At 46.2% G+C, this 19,124-nt stretch overlaps 1 protein-coding gene across 1 annotated transcript in view; it reads left to right on the top strand.

Moving 5' to 3' along the window:
* TMPRSS13 (transmembrane serine protease 13) overlaps positions 1-6,871 on the top strand; it is an 85,138-nt gene extending 78,267 nt beyond the window's left edge. Inside the window, exons 9-14 of the mRNA XM_063093328.1 lie at positions 375-537; positions 1,458-1,630; positions 4,471-4,569; positions 5,740-5,882; positions 6,008-6,160; positions 6,845-6,871. Of these exons, the coding sequence (XP_062949398.1) occupies positions 375-537; positions 1,458-1,630; positions 4,471-4,569; positions 5,740-5,882; positions 6,008-6,160; positions 6,845-6,871 (758 nt within the window). The remainder of the gene's footprint in view (positions 1-374; positions 538-1,457; positions 1,631-4,470; positions 4,570-5,739; positions 5,883-6,007; positions 6,161-6,844) is intronic.
* The last annotated feature ends 12,253 nt before the right edge of the window (positions 6,872-19,124 follow it).

The following is a 19,124-nucleotide window of genomic DNA, read 5'->3' as shown; positions in this document are numbered from 1 at the left end:
TCTGAGCCCCTGATGGCAGCCCTGAGATTTACCATCATGACCCTAATGCCTGGCACAGTGCCAAAGCATCAAGCACTTAGTGAGTGTTTGCCAAATTAATGAAAGAATGAATGAAGGGGAGGAAAAAGGAACCTGCCTAGGATCAAACTTCCTTCTGGATTATCCCAGAACGCCAGCCTACTATGTAGGAGCTCGGCTTTGGCAGGAAACAGCTGTGCACATCAGATTAAGTGAGCAAAGCAGAATCTGTGGGTGGGTGGGTGCCCTTCAGGATGGATGAGGCTGTCTGTCCAAGCCTGCCCTGGGCCCGGGGATTGTGGCAGAGGCTCAGAGTGAAGCAGAGTTCATGGTTTGTCTCTTCCACTTCTCCCCAGACTGTGGGCTGAGAGCCATGACCGGGCGGATCGTGGGAGGGGCGCTGGCCCCAGAGAGCAAATGGCCTTGGCAAGTTAGTCTGCACTATGGCACCACCCACATTTGTGGGGGTACACTCATCGATGCCCAGTGGGTGCTCACCGCCGCCCACTGCTTCTTTGTGTAAGTGCCTGAGGGGGCAGATGGTTCCTTGCTGCCGGGGATCCCAGGATCGCCAGGAAGGGCTGACTGTAGATTGACTTCTCTGTGGAGGACTTTGGGAGTGAGCTTGGCCCCCATGGCTAGGCAAATCTGGTGCGGCTTGGGTGATCACTCGAGGGTCAGCATTTGCAGTTGGTATATGGTCCTGAGAGTGTGAGTCAGGGTATTTGTTCTGAGCTAGGCCCAGGGATGAGAAAATACCATTGATGGCCCCTAGGGAGAGAGAGAGGCAGGTGCTAAGAGGGACTTGGGAGCTTGCCTCTGAAGAACAAAGTGAGATAAAGAGGCTTTGGGTTTGTTGCTGCTTCCTGCAACTGGAACTTACAGCACAGGCTCCTAAGATATCAGAAAAGCTGTCCCAGGAATTAAGGGTCAGGCATTGCAGGGAGGGCACAGCAGGCAGCTTCTGATAGTTACCAGACAGTCTTGTCCCTTTGGGGGCCCACAGCCCAGGCTGGTGGGCAGGAAAGGTCTCTGGACCAGGCCTCAGGGGCACTGGCTTTGGCAGTAATGAGTCTTCCTCAGGTCACTTTGTCCTGTCAAAATCTCTGTTTTGCTAAGTATACTACTACCAGGATCTGTCCCACCCACCTTATTTGATCCTTGGTGGAGTGCAGATAAGATAGTGAGGGGTGAGTGCCACACAGAGGTGTTACCCATCACTGTTTATTATTGTAAGGTGCGGAGTGGCCAATTCAGAAAGTTTTGTGGGAGTGTGAGCGATTGCTTCAGACCCTTGGGATAAGCTAGAGGTCTCCCTCTAGAGGTTATTTCTTCCACCCCCCTGCCTCCAGGCTCTGGCTGTGGCTCGCTGCGTGTAGCAGATGCTGCCTGTGAACTCTGCCAGGCGGGTAACAACCATGCCTCTGTGGCTCTTGCAGGACCCGGGAGAAGATCCTAGAGGGCTGGAAGGTGTACGCGGGCACCAACAACCTGCACCAGCTGCCCGAGGCAGCTTCCATCTCCCAGATCATCATCAATGGAAACTACACCGACGAGCAGGACGACTATGATATTGCCCTCATGCGTCTCTCCAAGCCTCTGACCCTGTCAGGTGAGTGCATCTGTGCCCCTCAACCCCCACCCCAGCACCCTCGGCAGCCCTTAGACTTGGCAACTTCTGTTGACCCATCCCAGGGCCCCAGAACCTCAGCATGGCAGAAGTCAAAGACTCTTAGAGATCATTACATGGAACACTTCTATTTTACAATAAGTTTGCCCCAAAAGACACATTTCACATTACAAATTGGTGACAGAGCTAGGGCTCAGATACTGATCTTAATCAATATGAATAGATTGAATTGTTTCACTGGTATTAACTGAGCACTTAACAGGGGCCACACTCTGTGGTAGGCGTTTTACATATATGATTCCATTTACTCTTCACAACCAACTCTGTGAAGCAGGTACTATTATTAGTTTCATTTTACATATGAGGAAATAGAGCTTTAGAGGGAGATAATTACCTGAGGCCGTGAATAATAGATGACAGCTGCAGGATTGGATCCAGGTGGGTCTGACTCCCAAGCAATGCTCTTCCCACTGGGCTCTAGGCTGGCAAATTGCTTACACTGCAGTTGAGAACATAAGACCAGCACACCTCAAACCATCGGTTGCCAGCTAAGGACCCCATGAGGCTACACAAAGGAATTGCTACAGAAGCTCTCAGAAGATCACTATGGACAGGGGATGTCAAAGAAGGCTTCATTCATTCATTTATTCGTTTAACAAATACTGTGTGTCTACCGTATGGCCAGCTCCGCAGTTGCAGTGGCAGATAGAATAAAACGGGCAACACACACTGAGACAACTGGTGGAGGCCAATGATGCAACGTGGGGGTTGCTGGGGAGCTATGGTGCCCAGATGGGGTACTAATCAGTCTCAGCAGGCTAGGGGAGGCTTCCCTGAGAAAGGATAGCTAAGGTGGGTCCTGAAAAAATTGGTGAAGACAGGTAAAGGGGGCTCAGGAGGAACCCTGAAGAATGGGGCCAGGGGACCTCTGGCATAAGCAAAGTCATACAGGTGGGAAAAGCAGGAGTACCTCCTTTGGAGGACGGAGATTTCCAGAAGCCTTGGAGGGTTCTCTGGTTAGTCCAGCCATTCTCGCGCTGAGCCTATGAGCTGGTGTTTCCTGGCACATTAATCGTGGAGGCGGTGCTGTCATGAGTCAGAGAAGTTAGCTCATCAGAGTGGTGTGAGGAGGAGGATCCTGGGCAGAGCCCAGTAGGGCAGGGCTGGCCCAGAACCCCGCCCAGGCAGGGCCACACCCATTCAAAACCACGCCCCCTCAGAACCACGCCCACCAGCTAAGCTCACCACCTCCTCCTGCCCCTCCAGCCTTGTCTGCGGAGCCTGGGGCTGTGAGGTGAGCGGTGTCCTGCTGCCCGCTGCCCTGTGAAACATGCACACGTACAAGAAGACTTTCAGTCTGCAAGACCAGAACAGGCCTTTTCAACCTTGATTCTGGCTAAACATCCAGATCTTAACTTCTCACTCACCTCCACCCCCGTTAATATCGTTTGTAATTCCAAAACAAATTAAATACTTTCTAAAAACAGTGAAAGCTATTGTAATGTTGCATGTGCTTTTCTGACTGTGGCAGTCCCTCTCCGGATTCTGATAGACCCCTGGGCGGGAAGCAGAACTTTAGTCCGAGAATCACAGCTCAGATTTATGTAGTCTTGTGGTCAGACCATGTGCCCTGAGTTTTGGTTTAGAAATTAGGGCAGATTAATTAGGGCAGATTTTCTCAAACTCGTTTGGCAGGACAAGCACCTTGAAGTCAGAGTACTTTCGGAAAAAACTTGCGAAAATTCATTGACAAATTTAATTCCCGCATGTGAACGAGTAGAATATATAAACATGGAACATACAAATGTAACATATTTTTAAGACTTTACATCTCAAAAATGGGGATAGAAAAGAAATCATGTCGTGCATTTTTGTTAATAATTGGTGCTATCCCTTCATTTATTTTTTGTTTACTCTCTAGCAGACAAAACATGGTAGGCAACAATGTTTAAAGCCCAATTTGTGGGAGAATTTAACATTCATTCATTTCTCCCTCCCTCTCTCTCTCCCTCTCCCTCTCTTTTCCCGCTCTCTTTCTTTAAATGGTCTTTAAATGAGCATTTAATATATCAGGCGCTAATCTACGTGCAAGATTCTGCAGTGAATATAAACAATTTAGAACATTGAAAACATTCTGTCTATCAACTAATATTTTCCTCCTGCAAATTGGAGTTTGGTGGTCAATGCCCTAGTCCATCACGGGGTACCAGTCCTCAGAGGGAGCTTGTGAAATGACACACAACAGCACCTTCTGAATACTTCTGAGTGTGGGAGCAAGCTAGCAGTGGTTTTCTGGTCTGCATCTCTAGGGATGTGCTCTTCCTGCTTGGAGACATTTCTCATCCTGTGCTGGGTGAACATATGGAGAGAGAGCCACAGGCCTTGACCAACCAGTGGGTGCCCTCCCCAGACCAGGGTGGACACAACACTGAGATACTATGACCGTAACATCTGGGACTTGGCCTGCTGCTGTTCCTTGCTCTGATGGATAGGCATGGAAGATGCTCAAACAAGAGAGATACTCTTGGTGGGGACAGACCCTCAGCCACCCAGTATCAGCTTGGCACAGGGGAGCTTCCAAGGCTTATGAATCTGCCCACATGACAACTATGGAAATCAGAATGGCCTTGAAGACTCTGGCCTGAAGGCTGAGGGTCAAGATAAAGCAATTGTTTCTTGCTTGGTCAGTCCAAGTCCTGGAGAATTCAGAACCACTCTAGGGGCAAGGAGGTGGCTCCTAGGACATTGGTACTCCTGCCCTGCCATGCCCCCCAAAACCTCCAGCCTTGTTCCTTAGCTGATGTTTTGAGGTCTCATTGCAGCTCACATCCACCCTGCCTGCCTCCCCATGCACGGGCAAACCTTCAGCCTCAACGAGACCTGCTGGATCACAGGCTTTGGCAAGACCAGGGAGACAGATGGTGAGAGGCAGAGGTGCTAGACTATATGTATGTATGCACAAGCATGTGTGCATGTATACACGTGTGCATGTGTGGGGGTGATGAGTCAGAGTATAAAGATGAGGGCCTACCTAGATAAGAGTTTGAGTGTATAGATTCATGGGCCTGGATGTGAATGAGTGTATATAAACACCTGTGTATATGTCAACACAATCCACGTGACAATGCCCTCCAGCTGCGACCACCAGGAAACCCCCTATAGTTGAACAAGTTGGGTTTATTTGTCATTGCATTGAGAAATGGAGAACACACCACAGAGAACTGTGGAGCATCTCAATTAGAAGGTGTTAGAAAGGATTTACTGGATTTGGGTGATTTGGAGAGGGACTTTTCTCTAGATTGGATGCTGTCAGCAAGCAGGGGTAGCTCTATGACTGGAAATCAATAATCTTCTGCAGAAGGAAGGAAGAGTCTGAAGCTATAATTGGTAAACAAGTCATCACATTGGCTGGGAGAGGGGGACATTCGGTATTTTGTGGTTGCACAGCCACTGTCTTTGTCTGTTCTTACATGGGATGATGAAGTGGTCTTGCTGTTTTGCCTCACCTCATCCGGTCCCAGAGTGCCTTGTCTGGTGTCGGTTCTGTGGGATTGCTTACATTCAGCAGGAGGACAGTGCCACCTGGCTGGCTGGCTGTTAGACTCAGGCCAGTCCACAAGTCAGGAAGGCTTATCCCTTGCTTTGTGTGATGGCACGATGACTGGTCTGGCACAGCCTTCTTCTGATCTTCCTCTGTAGCTGACTAGCATGGTCACTGTGGGCTGGGTGCTTCTTAGCCCTAAGTTTCTGTGCCTGGAAATGGATTCATATGACGTTCCCTCTTTAGAGCACATAGTTCCTGAAGACAAATGAAGTGATGTATCTGATGTGGCTTTGAATGTAGACAAGCGTTGTGTGGCATGTCAGGTAGCCTGATAGGCTGTGAGTTTGTGTACATGCACGTCTGTGTTTTATGTGCAGTGAGTGTGTATAATGCAAGGGCCTCCACGAGGCCAGGCACAGGCATGGTGGCTCCACTCCCCAGAGGCTATGCAACCAGATCCTGGGGAGCACGGCTGGAAGGCCATGGAGCTACCCAGAGCCTCACTAGCTGCCCATCCTCTCTCTCCTCCACCCCCATTGCACTGAAGAGAAGACATCCCCCTTCCTCCGGGAAGTGCAGGTCAGCCTTATTGAATTCAAGAAGTGCAATGACTACTTGGTCTATGACAGTTACCTCACCCCTCGGATGATGTGTGCCGGGGACCTTCGTGGCGGCAGAGACTCCTGCCAGGTGAGGCTGCTTGTGGAGGGACAGCAGATGGGTGGGTGTTGGGGATGGTGTGGGAATCAGAGCCCCACCCTTTTGTGCTCTAGGGTGCTCTCCCACCCTGCTGATGTGCTCACTCTCCCCTGTAGGGAGACAGCGGCGGGCCTCTTGTCTGCCAGCAGAACCACCGCTGGTACCTGGCGGGTGTCACCAGCTGGGGCACAGGCTGTGGCCAGAGAAACAAACCTGGTGTGTACACCAAAGTGACAGAAGTCCTCCCTTGGATTTACAGCCAGATGGAGGTAAGAGCCCTGTACTGGGACACTGTGTGAGTGGGCTGGGAACCCCCAAAGATGGTGGGTCTGGAAGGGGGTCCAGGCTTTCCCCAGAGTCCAGGCAGAGGCTCCCTCAGCCCCTCACATTTGGTGGTGATCAGGGCAGGGTCAAATGACGGGCCTGGGGCTAACCCTGGCCCCCTGTGTTTTTTCCCTGCTTTCCTTCCCTCAGAACAGGTCTTAGGGGGTTGCAAAAGGGTGGGCCTAGGCTCAGCGCCAGCCCCAAACCATTCTCTCCAGTGATGGCTGAGTGTGGGTTCACACAGGCCACAGAGGGTGGGGTGTGACAGGCGACCTCCCTCCATGGCAGGGATTTGGGCATCAGGAATGGAGAACTGCCCCTAACCCTGCTCACCCAGGCCAGTCCCTACTGTCCCTGGGCCTTCTGTCTTTAGTGGTAAAGCAGAGACTGCTGTGACCATACCTTCCTGTCCCTGTCCAGGGCAAGGGCAGAACAGTGGGGAGCTCAGATGAGGAATGAGGACAGCTGCTCCAGAAATCCAGGGTAGCTCTCTGAATGGTCCCATCTTCTTCCCTTCACTTCCCTCTTCTCTGAGAGCCAGTGCCAGGTGACAGCTGGGCCAAAGTGTAGGCTCTGAACCTTGGGCTTCTGGGTCCTCCACCCCCACCTTGTTCTGTTCTCTTCCTCAGAGTGAAGTGCACTTCCAGAAATCCTAACCAGCTGTCCTCCACCTCACAGTGCTGGCTGCTGTAAGGACTCTGGCTGAAGCAACCAGGCCATTTGCAACCTCATCTGGGCTAAAGGCCACTGGGCACCTTCGTTACTCCCACCTCCACTGTCTGCTGCCTCTGTGAGTGCGTGTGTGGGTGTGTGAGTGTGTGTGCATGTGCATGTGTGTGTGTTGCTATTCTCCAAGTTCCTCAGAAACCAGAGGAGCTGTCAACTCTTCTCAAAATCCCAGACTGGAATCATCTGGAGAAAAGACTTTAGGCACCATGGACATTCCTACAGGGGTGTCCATGGATGGATGGAGGAGGTGAAGCCCAAACAGAGCCCAGGGAAGGGCCTAGAAGGTGACTTCAAGACTTCCTGCTCCTCTCACCCTGCCTTGGAGATTAGCCACAGGTGGGCAGTCACCAGGCAGCTCAGGTGATGCCCCTGCTGTCCCAGGACAGATAACAGGTTTTGTTGGAGTGCCAGCTTCCCAGTGCCTGGACTGTCCTTAGCAGAAAGCTATTCCCATGGGCATTATGAACATCACGGCCTTGCTCAGCCCTCTTGCTGGTGCTATGGATGTCAAGAGTTGAGCTCCACTGTGCTGACCAGGCTGACAACTGTGAAGAGGGCTCACCGTACTTGTTGTACAAGCTGTTGGGGTGGATTTTATTTTATTTTATTTTTACAATAATGAAATAGAAATAGATGTATTTTAAAAGATTCTCCAAAGATGCTAGGAAGCTTGAGAGCTAGCATCCATCACCCCAATAACTCCAGGGATTCATGAGAGTTGAAACATTTTTGAGTCCTACAAAATGTTCCTGGCTTCAAGGGACTGGATAAAGAGACTGGACAAAGTCCCCAGGATGGACATCTCCCAAGTCAATGCAGCATCTGGAGCTCCTTCGAGATACTCAGGGAAGTGAATCCTCATCTGGGCAGGCAGGCAAATCCTACACAAAGAGATCCACAAACTGTTCCTGCATGCAAAGGCTACATCCAAGGCATGGAGTAATAGAAACTGCTCCTGTGTAGGCTCCTGGGAGCCCAGAGAAGTCCAGGTGGACAGCATCCCTCATACACAGGGGCTGTGCTGGACTTTGGGGTTTCTTCTTAGCTTTCTCCACCTTTCAGTTTCTCAGTTGTTTCAGGAACATAGCATGAAAACTGCCGTGGAGAGAAAGCGAACGCTGTCGCCACACCCTGCAGACAGTCCTTCTGAAGGATTTAAATTGGCCTCTCCTGCAAGCCATAAATGTGGCTGGCCCTCTCACCAGCTTTTTCCCTGGGACACGTGTTTCTCCCCCACTCCCACTCTCCTCACCTGGTGCTGTGATTCTCAGAGGCAGGGTCCAGGGAGATCAGCCCAACCCAGCCCAGCCTGGCCCACACAGGCAGCTGCTCAGGGGAAAGACTCTGCCGGAAGAGCAGGGTGGAGTTGGAGAATGTGGCTGGGAGATCTGGTAGGGCTGGGTACATTGGGGAATACTGTCAAGGCCGGGGAGGGGGACAACATTCATGTCTACAGCAGTCCCCCAGCAATGGTCTTCAACAATAAAAGGAGTGGGACCTGAAGAATTTGTCTTTGAAAGTTCTACTGCCCCTAGGTAAAAATTGAGATTGCCCACCCAGGCGCCCAGATATCTTCAGTTTTGCTTTTGAGTTTTGGCTCCTCATCATTGAGTTCTGCTCACTTAATCATACATTCATTTATTTATCCATTCACCAACCATATCAGTGCCTATTCTGTGCCAAGTACAGTTTGATTATCCCTTATCCAAAGTGCTTGAGATTGGGAGTGTTTGGGATTTTTTTTTTTCCAGCTTCTAGAATGTTTCCATATACATAGTGAGATATCTTAGGGATGGAACCCAAATCTATATATGAAATTCATTTATGTTTCATGTATACCTTATACACATAGCCTGAAGGTATTTTATGCAATATCTTTAATAATTTTGTGCATGAAACAAAGTTTGTATACATTGAACTATCAGAAAGCAAACATATCACTATCTCAGCCCTCCCTGTGGACGGTCTGTGGTTGTTTGGCATCACTACCATCATTCCTGACTCTGAACTTATGTGCTACCAATAAACAGTCATTTTCTTAGACTTATTTACACATAACTACTTGACAATAAAAAATATGACATACCATTAATACAGTGAAAAAATAATGTGTCAGGTGTGGAATTTCCCACTTGTGGTATCATGTCAGTGCTTGAAAAGTTTTGAATTTTGGAGCGTTTTGGATTTTGGATTTTTGAGTTAGGGATACCCAGCCTGTACTCGAACTAGGCCCAGGGGGTCTAAACAGCATGATGGTGTGCTCAAGGAACTGGGCCATGACCCAGTAACTGATTGAGGGTGGCCACTACAATCAAACATGGACAAAGACGCCACCAGCCACACCTAGAGAAGTCAGGGAAGGCTTCACAGAGGAGGTGAGGTTTGAAGTGATTCTTAAAGAGTAGATGAGGCTTCACAAAGCAGACAGGGCATGGGGGTGGAGGGCAGGGGGCACTCCAGGGCCTGTCCTTTTTCCCTCCTTCCTCTTTCTCTACCTCTGCTTTGCTAGCTCAGCAAGAGGCATGCTTACAGGGAAGCCTGAGCTTACTCAACTCTTTCCAAGAGAGTTGGATGAGTAGTCCCACTGGCCTCTTCTGAAAGACGCACCCCTTCTTGCTCTGCACTTACTTTTCCTATATTTAATACATTGACTTTATTTTTTATTTTAATTTTTGGCAGCTGACTGGTATAGGGATCTGAACCTTTGACTTTGGCATTATAATGCTGTGCTTTAACCAGCTGAGCTCACTGGCCAGTCCTGTATTTAATATGTTGACCTCAACCATTACGATCTCACTGGTGAATCCCCAGCACCCCCAGCACCCCCACCACACACTCATGCCTCTAGCCACAAGCACAGAATTCTCCAGGTCTGGGCCGGCCCCGTGGTGCACTCGGGAGAGGGCAGCGCTTGGGAGCACAGTGGCGCTCCCACCGCGGGTTCGGATCCTATATAGGAATGGCCGGTGCGCTCACTGGCTGAGCGCAGTGCGTACGACACCAAGCCAAGGGTTGCGATCCCCTTACTGGTCACAAAAAAAAAAGACCAAAAAAAAAAAAAAGAATTCTCCTGGTCTGCTCCCATTTGCCTGGCCTTTGGATACCTCAAACGTGTTCATTTTAGTCTCTCACATCAATGCCAGGGAAAGTCCTTCCTCTGATTCTTCTCCTGCCTCATCTGCACGAGAAGGTGTTGGGGAGGTGGTAAGTGCTGTGCTTACTGTATTCCTAGCAGGGACAACACATACCTACTGTACTTGATCCCACAGTTTCAATGGCTTCACCCAATCAGTTAACTTCTTATCCACCTAGCAGTCCAGTGTGGATGTTCTGATCAGTGGGAGGCTTTCTTCCATATGATTTTTCAGGAACTCATATCTTTCCATCTTATGACTTTGTCATCCACACTGTCGTCTGCTTCTGGCCAGAAAGAAAACATGAGGAAGGTTTGTCCACTTCTTAAATGCTGCGACCCAGAAGTTGTTTCCACTCACGTTTTAGAGGTGCGAGCATGTCACATGGCACCACCTGGATGAAGTGGGACTGGGAAATGCAGTCCCTGGCCGATTCCCATGCAGGAGTGAGCACTCATCTTGGAGGGCAACAAGACACCTCTGCCCACCAGAGGAAGCTGGCTGTATCCCCAGAAGCCAGGCATGGGGCAGAGAGTTAGGGCTTAGGCCATTTCTGTTTCTTTCTCCTTAGAAACCAGACCTTTTCCCTTGTCTCAGTCTTCCTACGGTATAAATTGATTGGTGGAGGGAGGGCAGGAAAATGAAGTAGAGAAAAAACAGGATCTGGATAAGAAAAAAAAAAAATACATTCCTTTGACATCAACAGAGGCTACAAAAATCATGGAAAGAGAGATGATGGGGTTTCCCACACTGGTCCAGAATCTACAGAGAGGCGTGCATATGTTTCTGGGGGCAGGCAGTGGGTGGTGACATACATTGTCCTATGACCCTGGATCCCAAGTACCATCCAAATTCTCTGTCTTTGTCAACTTTACTGACTACTAAATTTCCACGGAATTTCCCTGGGGAAGGGGAGAGAGCCACGTGAGTGTGTTGGTCGTGAGGCAGATGAAGGCTCTTTGGAGAGGGAGTCGCTCACAGCCTAGCTGGAGATACAGCTGCCTCTGGGGTTTGGTTAGATTCCCAAGGGCCGCTGTTTCTCATAATCGTTTAGCAGGTCGTCCTGATGCAATTGAGAGGATATTGGGAGGTGTATGTAGAGAGCTCCTCATAATGGTGATGAGGATAATGGTACTAATAGCTAGCAATTGCTGAATGTTTGCTATGTTCCAGATGCTGTGCTAAACACCTGCTGTATATTATCTCCTGTAAGCACAATAATCCCATGAAGCAGGCATTGTCATTATCTCTGTTTTATAGATGAGGAACCAAAGTAAAATAAGCCTCCTATAACTACACAACTACAGAGTGGTAGAGCTGGACTTTGAATCCAAGCAGTTCAATTTTAAAAGCTGATTTTCTATACTGTACAATGCTGCTTTCCCAAGTCAGGTGAAGTCCTCTTAGCTGTGACCTCACAGGGTCCACTGTCTGGCTTTGTGTCTTTCCAAAGGAGGCAGGGTAAGGCAACTCCCCAGAAAAGGCTGGGCACACCGTCAGAGTGTCACATGACCAGAGGCTTAGACCATGCAGTTTCTGGAACCTTGGACAAGAGCATCATGAGCGGGAGGAGGCCCCATAGCCCCTCCCCCACCCCACCCCAAGTGGATGGCTTCTGGAAGGCCCGCCTGAGCCAGACAAGCTGTCACCCCAGGACACCTCCATGTATTCTCAAAGTGGGTGGGGAGCTCTGAGAAGCACATGCCATTCATTCCCTACCTCCTCTGCACTGGCTTCTTGTCCCTTGGAAAAGCCACTGCCCAGCCAGGATGTAGGCACATCCTGATCTTATGATGGGTCCTCCCAGACAGCAAGCAGCACGATGCTCTGGACATAAGCAGCCCTGGATGATCCAGGCAGGAGACTTTGTTAGACTAGACCTCCAGGGAAGGTGAGGGCACGTCTGGTCTTTGGTCCTCACAGCTTGGCTCCTTCCAGCTGGACATGGGATATGGACGTAACTGGATGCCTTCTTTATCCAATCCCTGAGTTCCAGAAGAGGTTCTTCACTTTTCATGCAAAAAGGGAGCTGGGAATCTGCTTTGAAAAATTCCTCCTAATTACACAGTATTGAAGTGAAGAGAGCTCTGGAGTTGGAATAAATGTACCTGGAGCTACAAATTCCAGCTCTACCATCACTTAGCTATGTGATCTTGGGCGACCACATACTTGGCTATATGATCTTGGGCAAGCCAACCTCTTTGTTTCTTCATATGTAAAGCGGGTGTGTCTGTCCCACATTTGTTGTGAGATTAAATGGATAATACATATAAACACAAAGTGACTGGCATATCGTGACCTCTCAACAAACGTTGAATTTGCAGCAAAAGGGCCAAATCCTTCATCACCATAACTCTTCAGCCAACAAATGCTAGGAGGAAGAAATTTGAATAAATCTTCAGGTCCTGGGAACTTTGACATTTGTCTGCATAAACTTTGCTCCTAGTCATTTAGCAATGGGCTGATCTTCTGTGGAGGTGACACTGCACCCTAGGGCAGATGAGTGTTCTCAGCTGGTGGTTTCCACTGAATGGAGCTCACACTGCTCTGTCTTGTCACTGATGGGGCCAGGACAGCTGCGTGTCCCCGGAAGAATTCTCCTCCAAGAGTGGTTAGTGCTCTGCCCTGGTGGCCTCTGACTGTTCGGCCTGTGGAATCAGGCAGTTGAGGGCTAGGTAAGGCGTGCTGCCTCACCTCCATGGCCTCCTCAACCACAGGCCTCTGGCTGCACATCTGCTAGACACATTCTAGTCCTCATCTTACTGCAACTCTCCACGGCGTTGAACTGTGGAGTACTCCCTACTTTATGAAATTGGCATGCTTCTATGACATCGATCCCCTTCCGGCCCTCTGGCTGCTCTTTGTCAGTCTTCTTCAAGTTCTGTAACGGTGTTCCTTGGAGCTCGCCCTCAGCTCTCATCTCTTCTCACGGTAAAAGGCGAATGCTCACCCTAGGCCATCTCCTTCATTCCCAGGTTTGCAGCTAACACCCATGAAGCCAGCAGGAGTTTGTTCCATGTCACTAAGGTGCAAGAAATGTCACCTTCTTTTGAAAATCAGATTAATCCAATGTTGAACTGCTGCAGCCTGGCTGGGAAACATCCCTCTTCATGTTCTTTCCCAGGAGAGCCTGCTCACTGCTCTCTAGGCTGGGTGCTCAATCCGCAGCCTTCACAGGCACCCCATGGAGTACTGTGCTGTAAAAGGAGGAGCTCCCAAACCTGCTGCTTTCTGTACCCACAGTCTCAGGAATCCCACTCCTCCTGGGTCACACTCAGGCTGCTCCCCTCTCTTCAACACTCAAAGCCCCTTCTCCTGGCAGACAGTTACTTGATCTTGTCTCTCTCATGAACACAAAGGCTTGTAAATTCTCTTTGGGGTCCAAGCCATTCCTTCCATGATAGAAATCAAGATGATACAGATTTTCATAATTGTGTACAGGTTTCATGTGAATATAAAATTTCATCCCTCTAGGAAAAATGACAAAATGTAGCATTGATGGCTCCTCTGGTAACTGTACATTCAACTTTGTAAGAAACCGCCAGGCTGTTTTCAGAGTGGCTGTACCATTTTTCTTTTCTTTTCTTTTCTTTTTTTAAGGGGGTGCTGGCTGGTACTGGAAAGAAAACCCTTGACCTTTGTGTTCCAAGACTGTGCTCTAACTAACTGAGCTAACCGCCAGCCCTCCATTTTTCATTTCTACTTGCAAATGAGAGTTCCAGTGGCTCTGCATTCTCACCAGTTCTTGGTATTATCAGTATTTTTTGTTGTAGTCATTCTAATAGATATTTAATGTATCTCATTGTGGTTTTAATTTGCATTTCTCTAATGATTAATGATGTTGAGAATATTTTTATGTGTTTATGTGTATATCCGCTTTGGTGAAGTGTCTGTTCAAATATTTTGCCCATTTATTTTGTTGGGTTGTTTGTTTCTTATTGTTGGGTTTTGGGAGTTCTTTATATATTCTGGATACAAATCTTTTTTGGATATGTAATTTGCAAACATTTTCTCCCTATTCTACTTTGTCTTTTCATTCTCTTGTGTCCTTAACAGAACAAAAGTTTTTAATTTAGTGAAATACAATTTATCGATATTTTTCAGATTGTGCTTTTGGTGTTATATCTAAGAACTCTTTGCCAAATCCAAACTCATGAAGATTTTCTCTGATGTTTTATCTTAAGAAATTTATTGTCGTATGTTTTACATTTGGGCCTATAATCCATTTTGAGTCACTTGTTGGATACTGTTGAAGTATAGAGGTTCGTTTTTATTTGTTTGTTTGCAAAGGTTGTTCCAGCACCATTTGTTAAAAAGGCTGTACTTTTTCCACCCAGCTGCCTTTGCATTTTGTTAACAATAAATCGAAAACAAAAAATTTAAAAAAACACGTATGTCTAGGGTCCAATCCCTATATCAGCCAGCTGCCAAAAAAAATTTTTTTGGAACATATTTGTGTGGGTGTATTTCCAGACTCTCTATTCTGTTCCATTGATCTTCATGTCTATCCTGTCACAAATACCATCTTGTCTTAATCACTGTAGCTTTATAATACAACCAACAATTGAGTAGGGTGAATTCTCCGTATTTATTCTTGTCTAAATTGTTTTCACTATTTTTGTTCCCTTAAATTTACATATAAGTTTTAGAACCAGCTTGTCTATATTTATGAAGAATACTGTTGAAATTTTGATTGGGATCGTGTTAAATCTATAGATCAATATGGAGAGAATTAACATGTTAACTCTATTGTGTCTCTCAATCTGTGAAATAGTATGTTGCTCCATTTATTTAATTCTTCTCTGATTTCTTTCATCTACATTCTGTAGTTTTCAGCACACAAGTCCTGAATCCATTTTGTTAGATTTACAGCCACGTATGTATATGTTAACATAACATTTTTATTAAAATAACTATATTTTTCAAAACAAAAAAATAAGAATAGCATTGTTTTACATTTTTACAAATCTCTTTAATGGCTGGCTATACAAGATAACTGGATTCCCATACTTGCTTCTGTATTCAATCTGTTGTGATATGCTGTTTTGGTTAAATTATATTCCGAGAATCCAGTCTCACACAGATAGAGAGTTGGAAAGTGGAAGAGCATTTTAATAGCCATTTCAGATCATTGTGGTTACTTTTCTTTGATATTGCATTCAAATTGGACAAGGGTAGCTTCTTAAAGTTTAGTTACAATGTGGAATCTGAAACCACATCAATAAACTTTTTGTACTGGGTTAAATTAAAATCTCTTGGTCTGTGTTGCACTCTGCATGGGTCTTTTACCCACGCCTAATTTTGTAGCATCATTCAATGGTCATTTGGAAAATATTGGTTCTTTGAAGTATGAACATACATCAAATGTTGACATATTTCATTAGGTAATATCAAAAATTACATGTACAGTTAATCCTTGATCTACACAGGTTTGAACTGTGTGGGTCCACTTACACATGGGATTTTTTCAATAAATACAGCCCGCCCTCTGTATAAGCAGATTTCACATCTGTGGATTCACCCAACTGCTACTTGAAAATACGTGGGATGCGGCACCCATGTATTACTGGAGGGCCTACTTTTCATATACCCACGTCCTGCAGGGCTGACTGTGGAACTTGAACATCTGCAGATTTTGGCATATGTGGGGGTTCCTGGAACCAATCCCGCACAGATACTGAGGAATGACTGCATTAATACCACGACTGTTCTCATCAGAAAAGTCTTTAAACATTGGGAAGCTGTCCAGCTCATGGTGAAGAATGCAAATTATCTAAAATTCTAATTTTCAATTGAAAGCTTAATTTCTGTCATTAGCAACAAATGCTGTCAGTTGTTTTCCTTGAGGTGACAGCTCATTTTGTTCATTTCTGAGGACATTATTGCCAACTATCAAGTCTGAATAATCATAGTTTTTTTCTCAATCTTCATTCAAGTAAAAATGATGTTTCATAAAAAAGTGGCTAGTGGCTAGTTTAGCATGCAGCTCAAAAATACAAGTGCTTTTCCCCAAGACAATCTTAGTACTTCGATACACAGTAGAAATGCTTTGTGTGTATTTCCCATTTTGTCACACCGAATATTAAAATGACATAATGTGTGCTCAGCATTGAGATTCAATAATATTAACAATTTCTAATTATTTTTTACTGCTTCTTCAAGGATTTTTTAAGAGGAGCTGGCAAGCATGTGGAGGTGAAGGGCACGACAACTTTGAGTACTGTACTGTTTGGTGTCACTGCCTTACTGTATGTTAAGAAGCCAGCAGTTTTACTTGTAACTGCTTTTGTTTCATTAGTGCAAATGTCAACACAGTGGAAAAGGCAAATGACATCATAGTATCATTAGGAAAATAGTTGTGACCCTGTTGACCTCCTGAAAATATCTCAGGCACCCCCAGGGGTCATCAGACCATACTTTGAGGACCACTGCGTTAGACCATACAAGACAAAAAAGGGAAATCTGAAGATACTGGCTTTGAGGACTGGCCCGTGGCTCACTCAGGAGAGTGTGGTGCTGATAACACCAAGGCCACGGGTTTGGATCCCTATATAGGGAAGGCCGGTTGGCTCACTTGGGAGAGTGTGGTGCTGACAACACCAAGTCAAGGGTTGAGATCCCTTTACCAGTCATCTTTAAAAAAATAAATAAATAAATGAATAAAATAAATAAAGTTACTGGATTTGGATAGGTTCCTCCTAGAAATTCTAGTGGAGCCATGTCTTTGTTTCACCCTCACCACCCACTCTCTGGGAAGAGCGAAGACAATCATCTAAAGCCTTCTGAAGCTAGTCAGCCTTGCACAATGATGTTGGGTCTTGTTGAAGAAGAGGGAGGTTAATTTGATTGCAGTTTAATGAAGTGCACAGTGGGTGGGAGGAAAAAGAGTGACTGCGAATTTGCGATTTATTAACTTCCCAGGCTTGATGCATCCCAGGTGAGTGCTCTAATTCTAGTTAGAAGCACTTCAATCACTCTCTGAGGGTTTGGGGATGCACAGCGATGCCCTCAATGTCAGCAAGTCTGAGTGAGGTGTGCTTTGTGGTTGGGATTAGAGATCAGGAATCCATCAGTTCCTCTCTGATAATCCTTCTAACTAGACTAATAGATGACCTAAATTCAATTGAATTCAACAAATTGTCATAGGCACTCACGAGTGCCGAGGACTGTACTAAAGCTCTGGGAGCGGGGGTTGAGGTTAGATTAGAGGACACCCACCTATAAATAATTTATCATATTGTCACTCGCTGGCCCTTTCTACTCTGGTCCTTTTTTTTTTTTTTTTAAGCTTGATAGTTTTTGGGGTTTTTGGCAGCTGACAGGAATGGGGATCTGAACCCTTGACTTGGTGTTATAACACTGTGCATTAACCAACTGAGCTAACCAGCCAGCCCTGTAATTTTGTAATTTAACTCTCATTACAGGAGCATGTAAAAAATCCAAACAATCCTGAAAATTATGAAAATAATATAAAAGATACCATTTATTTGTACCAAGCATTGTACTATATACTCATCACATTGCTACATACTTTATCTCATTTAATCTCTCTTTATCTCATTTAATTATAAAGTAGGTACTAAAAAAGTCACCTTAAATCGCATCATCCAGAGGTCAATATTAACATTTTGGTAAAATATTTCCAGAACTCTTTCTATACATCTGAAGATGGAGGTCTACAATTTTATGTCAAGGGGACCATATTGTACAGGTTGTTTTGTATCTTGATTTCTTTTCTTGACAAGATGAGATGAACACCCCCATGGGCTTAGATATTATCATCATTTTTGATGGTTGCAGAATGTTCCAGTGCATGGATATATCAGTTTATTTAATCTATAAGTAGACATCTGGGCAGGGTAGTTTCCAATTTTTGGTAGTATAAACAATACTGCAATGAATTTTTTTGTGCATGCATTTTTTTATTCTGAAGCAATGATCTCCAAAGGGTAAAATCTTGTAAGGAGGATTGTTTATATTTTTATCCAAAATAATGAACTGTTTTTCAGAAGAGCTGAATTAACTTCTGTTCCTTCAAGTGTCCGAGCCGACTATCCCAATTTTCAAAGAATGCTTAAGGCCGACATAAAAGTACATCTGAATGTGTTTTTGTATGAATACCTGTGTGTATCTGTGAGCTGTCCACATGTGTGAGTGTTCACTTATTCATTTAACAAATATTTTTAGCATCTACCATGAATTAGACAGTCAACTAGTGTTGCAACTCTGAGAAGCTCAACACGATCCCAGCTCTCATGGAGTCAAACATACATTTTTTAATTGCATTAGTGCATGAAGAAAAATTATATAAAGACCTGGCCTCCTATACTGAGGATCTGCCATGGTCTGGTGATGGTGGTGGGGTGGTAGGGGAGATCAGAGAAGGCTTCCTTGAAAAGAAGATATCAGAGCTAAGATCTGAGGACAAGGAGGCATTCACTAGACAAAGAGTAGGAGGACCCATGTTCCAGGCGGATAGCACATTCTTATCTCTCGTGCCACCCTCAGCAGGAGCCATCTTGCCAGGAAAATCTACTGCCATTCCCCACACATGAGCACTTCTGCCAGTCTCCGTTTGCTGTTCTCCCAGCTTTTTCCTCTGGAGTCAGGAGGCGTATGGCTTGAAAAATGCCAAGAAGCCTGAAGAGGCTGGAGCCCAAAGAGCAAGAGGGAGAGAGTGGGGCTAGAGGACACTGAAGAGGTGGGCAGGGACCTGTGTCCATTCATGTATGTCTGAATGTGTACATGCATTTGAGCACATATGTGCATAACTAAGTGCACTGGCTCTCAAAGTGTGGTCCCCTGACTAGGAGCATCAGTGCCTCCTTGGGGTGTGCCCAGCAGCGTGTGTTTAAACAAGCCCTCTTGGTGACTGTGAGGCATTCTCAATCACCAGTGATTGAGAACCACTGTCCTAAAACACGTGTTTGTCTGAACGCACCTGTGTGTGGGAGGCTTGGGGATATTTGACTTGCAGGTGGAGGTTTGCATCTAGCCATCCTTGTGGCCGGAAGCCCACTCCATCTCACTTGACCTTGTCCTCTCA

This window comes from Cynocephalus volans, chromosome 4 (genome assembly GCF_027409185.1).
Source record: "Cynocephalus volans isolate mCynVol1 chromosome 4, mCynVol1.pri, whole genome shotgun sequence".
Lineage (NCBI taxonomy): Eukaryota > Metazoa > Chordata > Mammalia > Dermoptera > Cynocephalidae > Cynocephalus > Cynocephalus volans.
This window is presented reverse-complemented; position numbering and strand designations above follow the sequence as displayed.